The 15831-nt window shown below is 44.9% G+C and overlaps 1 protein-coding gene across 1 annotated transcript in view; it reads left to right on the plus strand.

Moving 5' to 3' along the window:
* Positions 1-15831, plus strand: part of LOC114596996 (broad substrate specificity ATP-binding cassette transporter ABCG2-like) — a 35353-nt gene that overhangs the window by 14155 nt on the left and 5367 nt on the right. The window contains exons 7-12 of the mRNA XM_077930692.1: positions 1189-1340; positions 7448-7576; positions 8186-8451; positions 9686-9768; positions 10585-10674; positions 15405-15529. Coding sequence (XP_077786818.1) covers positions 1189-1340; positions 7448-7576; positions 8186-8451; positions 9686-9768; positions 10585-10674; positions 15405-15529 — 845 coding nt within the window. The remainder of the gene's footprint in view (positions 1-1188; positions 1341-7447; positions 7577-8185; positions 8452-9685; positions 9769-10584; positions 10675-15404; positions 15530-15831) is intronic.

A 15831-nucleotide genomic window follows, 5' to 3' on the forward strand; every position in this document is an offset into this window, starting at 1 on the left:
TGTTATCATAATAATAATAATAATTTATTTTTTATACCCCGCACATCTGGCTGAGTTTCCCCAGCCACTCTGGGCGGCTTCCAATCAAGTGTTAAAAACAATACAGCATCAAATATTAAAAACTTCCCTAAACAGGGCTGCCTTCAGATGTCTTTTAAAAAGAAGATAGCTGCTTATTTCCTTCACATCTGAAGGGAGGGCGTTCCACAGGGCGGGCACCACTATGGAGAAGGCCTTCTGTCTGGTTCCTGTAACCTCACTTCTCGCAATGAGGGAACCACCAGAAGGCCCTCGGTGCTGGATCTCAGTGTCCGGGCTGAACAATGGGGGTGGAGACGCTCCTTCAGGTATACAGGACCAAGGCCGTTTAGGGCTTTAAAGGTCAGCACCAACACTTTGAATTGTGCTCAGAAACGTACTGGGAGCCAATGCAGATCTCTCAGGACCGGTGTTATGTGGTCCCGGCAGCCGCTCCCAGTCACCAGTCTAGCTGCCGCATTCTGGATTAATTGCAATTTCCGGGTCACCTTCAAAGGTAGCCCCACGTAGAGCGCATTGCAGTAGTCCAAGCGGGAGATAACTAGAGCATGCACCACTCTGGCAAGACAGTCCGCAGGCAGGTAGGGTCTCAGCCTGCGTACCAGATGGAGCTGGTAGGCAGCCGCCCTGGACACAGAATTAACCTGTGCCTCCATGGACAGCTGTGAGTCCAAAATGACTCCCAGGCTGCGCACCTGGTCCTTCAGGGGCACAGTTACCCCATTCAAGAACCAGGGAGTCCCCCACACCCACCCGCCTCCTGTCCCCCAAAAACAGTACTTCTGTCTTGTCAGGATTCAACCTCAATCTGTTAGCCGCCATCCATCCTCCAACCCGCCTCCAGGCACTCACACAGGACCTTCACCGCCTTCACTGGTTCTGATTTAAAAGAGAGGTAGAGCTGGGTATCTAGGGATGATGGGAGTTGTAGTCCCAAAACAGCTGGAGGGTCGAGTGTGGGGATGCTGCCCTAGGTGGTTGGCCATCCAGGCATTGAGAAACCCAACCTTGCTTAGCTTCAGAAAGGCGGCAGCATCCTGTTTGTAAATTTAAGGCCTGGGGGCAGACTTGTGTGGTTTTTTGCATTTTTGCCATCGTCCTTCCTCACTGAGAGGGCTAAAACTTAAAAGGTGCGGCTTTTCATCCTAGGCTCTCCAGAAGAGGCAGAACCATCATTTTCTCCATCCACCAACCTCGCTATTCCATCTTCAAGCTGTTCGATAGCTTGACGTTGCTGGCTTTGGGGAAGGTACTCTATCATGGACCCGCAAAGGAAGCCCTGGGGTATTTCCAGTCTATTGGTAAGTTTGCTCTTGTTATTGTTAGTTTCTGTTTCTCACTGGGCAGCTGCTGGGAGTCACAGGACTCTGTTTACATTCCAGAGACCTTGCAGTCTCACGGGAAAGGGAGACGGGATGTGACGTTAGTGGTTTCCTGGTTCCTTTGTTCCTTTGCTCAATTGCTCTCTGCTTTCGAAGAGAGAGGATGTACAGTGGTGCCTCGCAAGACGAAATTAATCCGTTCCGCGAGTCTCTTCGTCTTGCGGTTTTTTCGTCTTGCGAAGCACGGCTATTAGCGGCTTAGCGGCTATTAGCGGCTTAGCGGCTTAGCAGCTATTAACGGCTTAGCGGCTTTAAGAAAAAGGAAACAAACTCGCAAGAACTCACAAGACGTTTCGTCTTGTGAAGCAAGCCCATAGGGAAATTTGTCTTGCGGAACGACTCAAAAAACGGAAAACTCTTTCGTCTAGCGAGTTTTTCGTCTTGCTAGACATTCATCTTGCGGGGCACCACTGTATATTTCTTAGCTGTCTGCATAGTAAGAAATAAAACTCTATACAATGTAGCCAAAGCTCTCGTCTCTTCCCTGTGCTGCGAACCCTGCTGGATAGAATGTCCTTGAGGCCTTATCAAAGGCTCAGGCCATTAAACGTGTCGGAGGCGATTTCAAAGGCTCAGCTCGGAGGAAGATGAGGCCTTATCGGCTTGGCCGAGTGGCGATTCCGACAGTTATTATAAGAGTTTGTAGGCGCGGGAATGTCAGCAAAACTCACCATAGCAGGGATTAGAAAACTCAAGGGGTTCACTGAAGCTTTTGAAGACAACCGAGAGCTGCCAATGGCACGCAGATTTCATGTCAAGATCAAGATTCACCTCGGAGACCCTAGCAGAGAGACTTCTAAGACTGTCTCTGTCTCTCTCTTTTCTTTTCTTTTTAAATAATTTTTATTGATTTTAACATATAAATTATAAAATGTACCACAAAACTTATCACTAATACAATCTTTTTAGACTTCCATCAGCACCTCTGATGATCCACCATTTTAACCACTTCTTATGCATTTCTTAACTTTATATTGCCTTTACATCTCTTAACAAATCATCCTTCCCCTTCTCCATTTTTGCAATACTCCCCATAATACTCCTCACAAAACTCCTTGCAAACCTACAAACGTCGTCTGATCTTCACAAATACTTTTCAAATAGTCCGTAAATTTACTCCAGTCTTCCGTGAATTTCTGGTCCCGCCGGTTTCGAATCCTTCCTGTTAGTTTATCTAGTTCTGCATAGTCCATTAACTTCATCCTCCATTCTTCAATCGTCGGTAATACTTCTTGCTTCCATTTTTGGGCCAGTAATATTCTTGCTGCTGTTATTGCATATAAAAAGAGCTTACATTCCTTTCTATTTATATCACTCCCCACAATGCCCAGTAAAAATGCTTCTGGTTTCTTTATAAATGTATATTTCAACATTTTCTTCATCTCATTATATACTAGGAACTGTGGGCACTTCCAGACAAGCCTTTTAATGGCCAATTGCCATGTCTCCTTTACATAATTGTATGGGGATTCCAGGAAATAGCACGAGCCAATTGGAATTCTTCCATTCTCTCCCTTCCCGCCACTGCTTCCTCCGTCTTTCTTCTTGCTACGAAAAAACCCTGAAGGAGGGAAAGAGCATGATAGCTGTTCCATCTCTTTGCAGGTGTGAACAGGATAAATTATGATGAAGGCATAGTGAGAGTTGCCCCCAGGGAAGGAGGCTGTTGTGTTGGGGATTGCCGTCTCTGTTGTTAGTACAGTGGTACCTCAGGTTAAGTACTTAATTCGTTCTGGAGGTCTGTTCTTAACCTGAAACTGTTCTTAACCTGAAGCACCAGTTTAGCTAATGGGGCCTCCTGCTGCTGATGCACCGCCACTGCACGATTTCTGTTCTTATCCTGAAGCAAAGTTCTTAACCTGAAGCACTATTTCTGGGTTAGCGGAGTCTGTAACCTGAAGCGTATGTAACCTGAGGTACCATTGTACAGTCATACCTCGGGTTACAGATGCTTCAGGTTGCGCTTTTTTGAGTTACGGACCGCCGAAAACCGGAAGTACTGGAATGGGTTACTGTGGCTGCGCATGTGCAGAAGCGCTAAATCACGCTTTGTGCATGCGCAGACATGCTGAATCACAACCCACATGTGCGCAGACGCGCGGCTCTGGGTTGCGAACACTGTGGGTTGCGAACGTGCATCCCACACGGATCACGTTCACAACCCAAGCATCCACTGTAGCGCTGAACACACACACACAAAATTTGAATCCAAATGTACAGGATTGTTTCACCTTGCTTTTGTTCCTCTGGTGTCAAAATTAAGCATAGAATCATAGAGTTGTAGCATTGGAAGGGACCCCTAGGGCATTGATGGCGAACCTTTTAGAGACTGAGTGCCCAAGTTGCAACCCAAAACCCACTTATTTATTGCAAAGTGCCAATTTCACCTGAATTGGGGCATAATCTGCAGTAGCTTCCACTTCTCTGACTCCTATTTAGCTCTTAAGAAAGAAGGACCTGGTTAACATATTGCATTGTATCTGGGGAATTTGTGTGAAGTCTAGGCAAGCTCTCTGCATTGAAAGAGAAGATGCATATAGATCTTTTTGCCGTTCATTAACCCAACAATTAGAGGGACGCGAGTGGTGCTGTGGTCTAAACCACAGAGCCTAGGACTTGCCGATCAGAAGGTCGCCGGTTTGAATCCCCGCGACGGGGTGAGCTCCCGTTGCTCGGTCCCTGCTCCTGCCAAAGTATTGGAGTCTCAGCTTCAGGATCTGTCCTTCCAGTGAGCACTCAGGGCTGATTTCCATCAGAATGGATTGGTTTGATCTTCTTGCAGTCCATGGGACTCTCAAGAGCCTCCTCCATCAACCCTTATATAGACATTTTTAATTCCCTGCCCTGGAGCTCAAGACCACCCCTCCATACATCATACCTACATCACAGAAAGAAAGTTGTTTATCTACAGCAGAAATCTGTTTATCTCGTCTGACAGGTTACCTGTTTAATGGTCACTTGATTGGATTGCCTGGGGAGCCTGGCCAGTCTTTTGTAATGATAAATACTTAGTTCCTGAGCCAGGTCACAGGTTCACACCCTATTCATATCTTAAATGTGCCCTTGAGACAGGATTTGTGGGGAGACAAATGGAGAGGCTTTTCCATTTTCCTTTGACCTTGCATAGAAAACATTTGGTCAGTTTGGGAATCAAAAATGGTTTCAGGTCGGTCTTCCTGTGCTGATCTATGTACGTGCTTGGTTGGTACACTTATGAACATTTAACATATATCTAAGACCTCAAAAATCCTATCACAGGATAAATAATCATGGGAAAAGAGGCATACACACGCCAGCTTCCATAGCACACTTAGATATCGAGCCTCACTTGTGTGTTAAGGTGTGGTTTATATGGGTTGAAGACAACTCCCTATTCCAGTCTTAAGTAAAGAAGTTGTGTTTCCAGGATACAGGTCTGGGGCTTAAGAGTTGTGGCATTGTTTCTCAGCTCTGAGTAACAGTTTTTATTTATTCATTCATTATTAGAACTACAATTTATTACCTGTCGTTTACTCCAAGGTTCCGGGGCAGGTAACAAGGGAAACATTTGGTGTTAGTCTCGTTCATACCTGTGTTTAAAACCAATTTGCTTAGACATCTCATTTGTTACATAAATGTGCTCTGGAACGCAGCTGTGGTGACTCACGTCGTCACCTGTGTTGTTGGGGAAAGACCACTCCCATCGAGGTAAAACACCATATTTTTTGCTCTATAAGACGCACCAGACCACAAGACGGACCTAGTTTTTGGAGGAGGAAAACAAGAAAAAAAATATTCTGAATCTCAGAAGCCAGAACAGCAAGAGGGATCACTGCGCAGTGAAAGCAGCAATCCCTCTTGCTGTTCTGGCTTCTGGGATAGCTGCGCAACCTGCATTCGCTCCATAAGACGCACACACATTTCCCCTTACTTTTTAGGAGGGAAAAAGTGAGTCTTATAGAGCAAAAATATGGTAGGTGCTAGCAGTGGGGAAGTACAAATTCCACAAAAGGTTTTATTTGACATAACTGACTTGATTGATTGATTGATTGATTGATTGATTGATTGATTTCTTGTTTTCCACTGCTGCTTTTCCTTCAAATGAATCTCAAAGCAGCTTATCCACAATAAATAACAACATAATAGGTAGAGCATGAGACTCTTAATCTCAGGATTGTGGGTTCCATGTCCCATGTTGGGTGAAGGATTCCTTCATTGCAGAGGGTTGGACTAGATCAGGGGTCAGCAAACTTTCCCTGTCCCTCAGACCTTGGGGGGGGGGGCGGACTGTATTTTGAAGAAGAAGAAAATGAACGAAGTCCTATGCCCCACGAATAACCCAGAGAGCATTTTAAATAAAAGCACACCTTCTACTCATGTAAAAACACCAGGCAGGCCCCACAAATAACCCAGAGATGCATTTTAAATAAAAGGACACATTCTACTCATGTAAAAACACGCTGATTCCCGGACCGTCCACAGGACTGATTTAGAAGGCGATTGGGTCAGATCCAGCCCCTGGGCCTTAGTTTGCCTACCAATGGACTAGATGATCCTCGTGGTCCCATCCAACTCTATCATTCTATGATTCCATGATCACAAATGCAGGATAAATCATATAAAATAATTAGCAAATCATCAATAAAACCATCTATCAGACACTATTAACAAAACAGCAACTGAAAAAAATAAGCTAAACATCACAACTACAGCAAAACAAATCAACATGGCATTTATAATCTGTAAAACAATAACAACAACATTAACAAAATAGCAACTAAAAGAAAATAAGCTAAGTACTGCTAAGTTCATACAAACAATCTCCATGCCTCCCTCCCATGACTCATAAACTTAAAATTTAAAAGTTAATTAAAAATGTTCAGCCATTTGGATGTCCACTTTGCGTATGTTCGGATTTTGTCACTGAAGTTTAAATATTGCCATACATTACGCCCAATCAAAGGAAGATTTTTTTTTTAACCCACTACCACCCCTAAAAATTAAAATTTGATTACTACTCCAAAGAGACAAAATACCCTCTGGAAATGCCTGGGGATGAGCAGCAATTAATAAACTATGATATTTTTAGAACATTTAACTATTTGAGCTAGTTAGACATCTTAAAACAGTTCTCTCCCTGCCTCGCTCTCTTTTTTGAGTCTAATTTTTAAATTAAATTTCTGTTTTACATTTTAGAATGTTCACTTAAACAACCTTAAAATATCAATGACTTGCCTCCCTCTCTTTCCATGGTTCATTTTGCACAACATAAATCCATGCATATTTAACATAAACTAAAACATCCAGTATTCCATTATTACATCCATCAAAACTTATTTACACTGTTGAATTCATCTTAATGCTGCCTACGTTTTCAGATAAACACAATTTTCCTCCCTATATTCAATAAACATTTTCCTTTAAACGTATGTTGTTCTTGTTCTCTTATTCTATATGTTAGGTCCGCAAGCTGCGCATATTCCACCAGTTTAAGTTGCCAATCTTCCTTAGTTGGGACTTCACTCGTTTTCCATTTTAGGGCTAACAAAACACGAGCCGTGATAGTGGCATACATAAACTACCTTTTCTGACACATGGGAATTTCCATCTGAGTTATTCCCAACAAAAAGAACTCTGGTTTGTTTGTTTTTTAAAGTACTTTAAATCATTTCCCCCCATTCATTATGAATTATTTCCCAATATAGTCTTACCTTGGTTTTCAAACAGCTTAGCTCTCGAACGTTCTGGCTCCCAATCGCCGCAAACCCGGAAGTCACTGTCCCGGTTTGCAAACCGTTTTTGGAAGCCGAACGTCCAAAGGGCCTTCCGCGGCTTCCGATTGGCTGCAGGAGCTTCCTGCAGCCAATCAGAAGCTGCGCTTTGGTTTCCAGATGTTTTGGAAGTCGAACGGACTTCCAGAACGGATTCTGTTCGACTTCCGAGGTACGACTGTACTCCTTTAACCTTTTACAGGTCCACCACATATGAAGGAACGTACCCTCAGTCTCATTACATCTCCAACACTTACTCTCTTTCTCTCTTTACAGGATATGAGTGTGAGCCTTTTAATAACCCAGCTGACTTCTTCCTGGACGTGATCAATGGTGACTCCACAGCTGTAGCTGCAAGCAAATGCGGTCAGAAAGTGAAGAAGACCGACGATCAGGAGCACATGGGTAAGAAGCTGACATCGGGGAAGGTTCTTGATCACCACTGGGGATCTAGTACAGTGGTACCTCCGGTTGTGAACGAGATCTGTTCTGGTGGGTTTGCTGCTTTCGCAACCCGAAGTTTACATTACCCGAGACTAAAGTAAACAGAGGGTCCACTGTACTATATTTCTGAAAAGCATTCTATTATATAGTCCTAAAAAACGAGGGAGACGCAGGTGGCGCTGTGGTTTAAACCACAGAGCCTAGGGCTTGCCGATCAGAAGGTCAGTGGCTCAAATTCCCATGACGGAGTGAGCTCCCGTTGTTTGGTCCCTGCTCCTGCCTACCTAGCAGTTCGAAAGCACATCAAAGTGCAAGTAGATAAATAGGTACCACTGTGGCGGGAAGGTAAACAGCGTTTCCTTGCGCTGCTCTGGTTCACCAGAAACGGCTTAGTCATGCAGGCCACATGACCCGGAAGCTGTTTGCGGACAAACACTGGCTCCCTCGGCCTATAGAGCGAGATGAGCGCGCAGCCCCAGAGTCGTCCGCAACTGGACCTAACGGTCATGGGTCCCTTTACCTTTACCTTTAAAAAACGGGTCGTGGGGTCCCTTTTTGGTTTTCCCCCAGAAACCAGTAATGAAAATGGCATGGAAGAGGAAGGCGTGGAGAAGACACTGGTGGATTCCTTGCACGAGAAATACCTCAGCTCCTCCCAGTACGAGAGCATGATGGAGCAGCTGAAGAAATATGAAAATCTCCACGGAATCCCTCAGAAGAAGCCGAGGCTCATGAATCAAGTGACCTATGCCAACGGCTTCCTCACTCAGCTCTACTGGGTATCTCAGCGCTCCCTCAAAAACCTCATCCGAAACCCCCAAGCTTCTGTGGCGCAAGTAAGGAGCAGAACCGTCTGCTATTGTGGACCCTCAAGTGAGAATGTCTGGTGCATCCAGAAGCATATCGTAGCAGGGTGCTTTTGGCTGGAGGTCCTAGTCTAAAAACCATAAACCTTCACTGGGCTCAGCTGGCTTCACAGTCCCTCCAAGTGTCCCTATTTTCCAGGGATAGTCCCGGATTTGCAGAAGCCCTCACGGTTTCTGATTTGATCCCGGAATGTCCCGCTTTTCCTTAGGACGTCCCTATTTTCACCAGAGGAATGTTGGAGGGTATGGTAGGACGTTCTTATTTTTATTGGAGAGTATGGAGTTATGCGACCCCCAAGCCAAGGAGATAAGTAACTCTACAGCCTTCAGAAGACATCTGAAGGCAGCCCTGTAGAGAGAAGTTTTTAAATGTTTAATGTTTTATTATATATATAAAAAATCCTTCCAGTAGCACCTTAGAGACCAACTACAGTGGTGCCCCGCAAGACGAATGCCTCGCAAGACGAAAAACTCGCTAGACGAAAGGGTTTTCCGTTTTTTTGAGTCGTTCCGCAAGAAGAATTTCCCTATGGGCTTGCTTCGCAAGACGAAACGTCTTGCGAGTTCTTGCAAGTTTGTTTCGTTTTTCTTAAAGCCGCTAAGCCGTTAATAGCCGCTAAGCCACTAAGCCGTTAATAGCCGCTAAGCCGCTAATAGCCGCTAAGCCGCTAATAGCCGTGCTTCGCAAGACGAAAAAACCGCAAGACGAAGAGATTCGCGGAACGGATTAATTTCGTCTTGTGAGGCACTACTGTAAGTTTGTTATTGGTATGAGCTTTCGTGTGCATGCACACTTCTTCACATATATAAAAACACTATTATGTTTTTATATACAGTATGTTGGAAGCTGCTCAGAGTCGCTGGGGCAAGCCAGCCAGATAGGCAGGGTAAATAATAATAATAATAATAATAATAATAATAATAATAATAATAATAATAATGATGATGCATGCGTCGTACGTAGCAACGCCTCACATGCTCCCTACGTAGCGACGCCTCGCCCCCAGTGTCACGACGCCTTCGTTCACCCCTGTAAATGTGTTATCTGAAAGCACCCTGAACTAATTCCGAGCCTGTGGATATCTTTGCCTTCCTTGTTTGTTTGTTCAGGATGGTCAGATACCCTTTGACCATTGCATTCTGTTGCTGTGCCAGTGGACGGGTACAGAATTAATCTCTTTCTTTTTCCTTTCCCACATTCCAGGTCCTTGTGACAGTTGTCCTGGCACTGATCGTGGGGGCCATTTTCTTTGGTGTAAAACTTGATCAAAGCGGCATTCAAAACCGGTAATCCCTGATGCTTTTCTCGAGGTTTATTTTCCATCATATCATTATTATTTTTTAAATAACTTTTGTTAGTTTTACATATAATCGCATTGGCTCATATATAACGTATTTTTTGCTCTGTAGGACTCACTTTTTCCCTCCTAAAAAGTAAGGGGAAATGTGTGTGCATCTTATGGAGCGAATGCAGGCTGCGCAGCTATCCCAGAAGCCAGAACAGCAAGAGGGATTGTTGCTTTCACTGCGCAGTGATCCCTCTTGCTGTTCTGGCTTCTGAGATTCAGAATATTTTTTTTCTTGTTTTCCTCCTCCAAAAACTAGGTGCGTCTTGTGGTCTGGTGCATCTTATAGAGAGAAAAATACGGTAATTGGCTCATATATAATTGGCTCATATATAATCACTTTGGCTCAACTGAGCCATTTTAGGTAATGGCATAACAAGAATATGAAAGGAAGTAAAATGCAAAGATGCAAAAATTAATTTTGTAAACCTTTAGCCAGGAGAAAGGGAAGTCGTTCCCTCCCTCCCGGCTAATGGTTTGCAAAATTAATTTCCTTTTTTAAATTATTTTTGGAGTTGAAACAAACACAGCCATATGACCTATGAGCAGTTCTTGAAAAGATGCTCTAACGTACCCTAATCTAAGGTCAAGAGCCATGTCAGTTTAACAGCAGAAAACCATGGTGTCTTGCCTGCATAAGAAACAATATGTGTTCCTACCATAGACAGGGTACAGTGATCCTGAAAGAAAGATCCGGAAGAAAGCTTCCGAAGCGGTTAATGAAGGTAGTTGCTTGACTTTTGGTTCCTTCTTTCAGAGTTGGATCTTTGTTTTTCGTAACCACAAACCAGTGCTTCTCCAGTGTGTCGGCCATCGAGCTGTTTATCAGGGATAAGAAGTTGTTTGTGTAAGTATCAAACCTCCTCTAAGGAAATGGGGAGGTACGGAAGGGCAGATGGATTTGTTAGTGGAAAAGAGGGGCTGGTTGATACGATACGATAATCTTTATTGTCGTTGTCCCATACAGAACAACGAAATGGAAAAAAATCTACATCAGACATTCAAAAACCCACAAGCCTGCTATCCCAACTATCCCAGCCTGGTTAACCCCATAATTAAAAACTCTGATACCCCATAATGAAATACAATATACTCCCACAGAGACTACCTTACACTGCGTTTAAAACCAAAATCACATTTGGATAAAAACTTTCTCAGACGGCTAGTCCTAGTCTTTATAACCCTGTACCTTCTTCCAGAAGGCAGAAGCTGAAATAGATCATTTCCAGGGTGCCTACTATCCTGCACTATTTCTGCAGCTTTCTTATGACACCTGGAAGCATAGATTTGATAGAATTGTAACGTTGGAAGGGACCCTGGGGATCGTCTAGTCTGACCCCCTGAATCCAGCTGTCCCATATGGGGATTGAACCTGCAGCTTTGGCACTATCAGCACCGTGCTCTAACCAACTGAGCTATCCCGTTTCCTTGAAATAAGTTCCTTTTTTATTATTTCTAGTGCCTGGGATAATGCAAAACCCTAGGCCAGGGATCGGCAAAGTTTTTGTGGCTTGGGGTAGCTCATGGTCCCGCAGACGCCGCTGTGGGCAGTAGTGTGTGTGTGAGTGCGCAAACGCTATTTCTGGCGCTCCTTCCAGCACAGAGGAGGCGTGCGCAGCTTCCCATTGGCTGCAGGAGCTTCCTGCAGCCAATGGGAAGCCAGCCAGCATTGCGGAAGGCGGTCCCTGCTCTGCTCCGGGCCGGTTTAGCACGATGCACGGGAGCCGGCCAAGCGGGCCGCGGGGGTCCATGGGCCGGTTAAACGACCCCATGGGTTGCTGACTCCTGCCCTAGGCCTAGTTCGCAATGAGGTGGTAAATCTGTGGGCTGTATCCCTTCAGAGTGTGCTCCTTCCCAGTGCTTTTTTTCCTTTAAAAAATGTTTAGGGGTACAGGGGACGCTCGGGTTGCGAACGTGATCTGTGCGGGATGCGTGTTTGCAACCCAGAGCGTCCACAACCCCCAGTGGCACATCTGCACATGTGCAGGTTGCGATTTGGCGCTTCTGCGCATGCGCAAAGCACAACTTAGCACTTCTGCGTATGCGTGACCCCCGAAACCCGGAAGTAACCCATTCTGGTACTTCCAGGTTTTGGCGGTCCATAACCCAAAAAAACGCAACCTGAAGCAGCTGTAACCCAAGGTATGACTGTACAGTGGTACCTCGGGTTACATACACTTCAGGTTGCATACGCTTCAGGTTACAGACTCCGCTAACCCAGAAATAGTGCTTCAGGTTAGGAACTTTGCTTCAGGATGAGAACAGAAATTGTGCTCCGGCGGTGCGGCAGCAGGAGGAGGCCCCATTAGCTAAAGTGGTGCTTCAGGTTAAGAACAGTTTCAGGTTAAGTACGGACCTCCGGAACGAATTAAGTACTTAACCCGAGGTACCACTGTACTACACTCTGTATTCATTCAATACAGCATGTTGTTTGCCCTGTATTTCCGCTCTGCCGTGTGCCTCCGACGTGACTTTTGGTGTTTCACGAGGCACCAGAAGTTGCGTTGGGGGCCATGCGGCATGGGTGCTGGGCACCCTGGGAGGGCAGGGGAGAAGATGAGGGTGAAGGAGACTGAGCGGAGATATGATAGACATCTTCAAGTATCTGAAGGGCTGTCACATGGAGAAGGGAACAAGCTTGTTTTCTCCTGCCCTGGAGAGTGGGACCAGAACCCATGGCTTCAAGTTACAAGAAAGGAGATCCCAACTAAACATCAGGAAGAACTTCCTGACAATAAGAGTTGTTCAATAGTGGAATGGTCTCTCTCCCTCGGGAGGTTGTGAACTCTCCTTCCTTGGAGGTTTAGAAGCAGAGGCTGGATAGCCATCTATCACAGATGCATGCGTGACCCCCGAAACCCGGAAGTAACCCATTCCGGTACTTCCAGGTTTCAGCGCTCCATAGCCCAAAAAAACGCAACCTGAAGCAGCTGTAACCCGAGGTATGACTGTACTCTCATTTCGCCTGAGACTCAGGAAACACCAGGACAGGAAACAAGGCTTCTGTTGGGGGTAGCAACGGAAGTGACAATTCACCATGCTATTCAACAGAACTGGTGATTCACCCCTTTCCCTGACATCTAATGCTTTATGTTGAGATGCCTGCATTTGCAGGGGCTTGGATGAGATGACCCTCAGGGTCCCTTTCAACTCTCTTTTACTCTCACAAGATTGAATGTAATAATAATATAATAATAATAATTTATTATTTATACCCCGCCCATCTCGCTGGGCTTCCCCAGCCACTTTGTATTGCCCTCGGCTGTATTTGAGGGATGATTCCAACAGATTCCACACGAAAAACGCTTATGTCCCTGTGGAGATGGCAGCACCGAATCGGTGGCGCATGCCCTTCCGGCTTGCCCTCTTTATAAAGACTTGAGGAATGAGATTATCACCCTTCTTTTATTGTCCATTCCGGGTCGCCCAACCACTGCCACAGTGTCCTTTCTCTTGGCACATCAAGATGAGGAGGTAACAGCAAAGGTTGCAAGGTTTTTAGCTGGGGCAATCAGAGTACGATCCGCTATTTGACTTGATTCAAAACCCTAACATGTATTTTATATAATTGACTTTTTATTTCTATTCTTTGTATATTGTATTGTTGTTTTTTTGCTATGGCCGATGGCTGACGCAAATAAAGATTCATTCGTTCATTCATTCATTTCCTTCCAACTCTATACTCTATGATTCTATGCTTTAGTAGGAAGTTTCAAAGCACAGGAGTGGCTAACCTTATTTCGGCTGAGGGCTGCACTCACCCATGGCCAATCCTCCAGAAATTGCATATCAAAATGGGTGTGGTTGAAGTTTATAAGCAGGCATGACCATTTTTTTATATAAAAAAGGGGGTGTAAAAAAACCAACCTTTTGGGAGTACAGTATAGTGGTACCTCGGGTTAAGAACTTAATTCGTTCCGGAGGTCCGTTCTTAACCTGAAACTGTTCTTAACCTGAGGTACCACTTTAGCTAATGGGGCCTCCCGCTGCCGCCACACCGCTGCCACGCGATTTCTGTTCTCATCCTGAAGTAAAGTTCTTAACCCGAGGTGATATTTCTGGGTTAGTGGAGTCTGTAACCTGAAGCGTCTGTAACCCGAGGTACCACTGTACAGTGGTACCTTGGTTGTCAAACCTAATCCATTCCAGGAGTCGTTCAACTCCCAGAACAGTTCGAAAACCAAGGCGCGGCTTCCGATTGGCTGCAGGAGCTTCCTGCACTCAATCAGAAGCCGCGTCAGACGTTCGGCTTCCAAAAAACGTTCGCAAACTGGAACACTCACTTTCAGGTTTGTGGCGTTCAGGAACCGATTTGTTCGGGAGCCAAGCCGTTCAACAACCGAGGTACCACTGTATTGCAGCTGGAGACATATGGGAGCAGTGAACAGTTCTAAGTATGTGAACTACATACTCTCAGTTCACATCCCATGTGGACCACTGCAGTGTGAGAACAGTGCAAGTAGAATACCCTTCACTGATAAAGCATGGAAATCCGTCAAAGAGCCGAGCCGCATCTGGTAAAGCCTGATGTGATAATTGGCCCTTGACTTCTTGGAAGCAAATCCCATTAGCTCATGAAAATGGAATTTCTGTAGCTCTGGGCAGTATTTCAACACTAGCGTGAGTTTGAGAAAACTATCTGGAAGATCAGAACGCAAACTTACCAAAGCTGAGCAGGTCTAGTGGTGAGGTTTCCATGAGGGAGATTGCTTGGGAATGCTGAGAATGTCTCCTTGAGCTCCAAGTCAGGAATGAAACCTTAGAAGTGATCGAGTCCTGACCGTGTATTTATAAACACGCACATTTTGTAATTAATATTGCTAGAGGGATTGCAACTCCAGCTGAAGAGAAGAGAATCATTTTTTTCTTAGAAGTGAGCTGGAGATATATTTCATTAATATTTCATTAATAATGTTTTTATTATTGCTTGTTAGCTGCCCTGAACCCGGCCTTGGCTGGGGAGGGCGGGGTTAAATAAAAAATTATTATTATTATTATTATTAAGCAAGAGAGAGCATCAGTGGCAGATGTGAAACTCTGAGTCTGATAAAATTTTGACAGTGGAACAGACTCCCTTCACTGGAGGTTTTTAAGTAGATGTTGGATGTCCATCTTTAGTTTAGGCTTTAGTTGAGATTCCTGCATTGCAGGCGGTTGGACTCAATGACCCTTGGTCGGATTCAATGATCCAACTCTGTTGGACCTCCGTTCCAACTTCTATGATTCTATGAAATGGTTCCTTTCTCTTCTCCTAATTTTGCTGTTGTTTAGTCGTTTAGTCGTGTCCGACTCTTCGTGAACCCCTGGGCCAGAGCACGCCAGGCCCTCCTGTCTTTCACTGCCTCCCGCAGTTTGGTCAAACTCATGCTGGTAGCTTCAAGAACACTGTCCAACCACCTCGTCCTCTGTCGTCCCCTTCTCCTTGTGCCCTCCATCTTTCCCAACATCAGGGTCTTTTCCAGGCAGTCTTCTCTTCTCATGAGGTGGCCAAAGTATTTTCCTAATTAGCAAGTCCTTAAATTTCTCTTATCATGTGTGTGCCTTTCCAGTAAGCCATATTCTTTCCTGTCCTCACAGCCACCAGTATACCAGCGGTTATTACAGAGTCTCTGCATATTTCCTTGCCCTGATGCTTGGAGACCTGCTACCCATGAGGACCATGCCTGCAATCATATTTTCATGTATAAGCTACTGGATGATTGGTAAATAATAATCTGTATTTTTGTACGCTGTCATACCAACGAACATGTCAACCTCATCCTTCCTTGGTGGGACTCTTCATATGCCTCAGAGGCCTTACCCCAGGCCTGCGCTGTTAACCAGTTCCATTCTTTTATAAAAAGTTTGTTATCTTAATTTCTTATTTTTCCAGTAACTTTCGCCATTTCCCCATATTCCATCAGTTTTTGTATCCATTCTTCTTTTGCTGGGACTTCTTCTTCTTCTTTCCATTTTTGGACAAGTAACATTCTTGCCGCTGTAGTAAAAAAGGTAAAGGGACCCC

The sequence above is a fragment of the Podarcis muralis genome, chromosome 6 (genome assembly GCF_964188315.1).
Source record: "Podarcis muralis chromosome 6, rPodMur119.hap1.1, whole genome shotgun sequence".
Lineage (NCBI taxonomy): Eukaryota > Metazoa > Chordata > Lepidosauria > Squamata > Lacertidae > Podarcis > Podarcis muralis.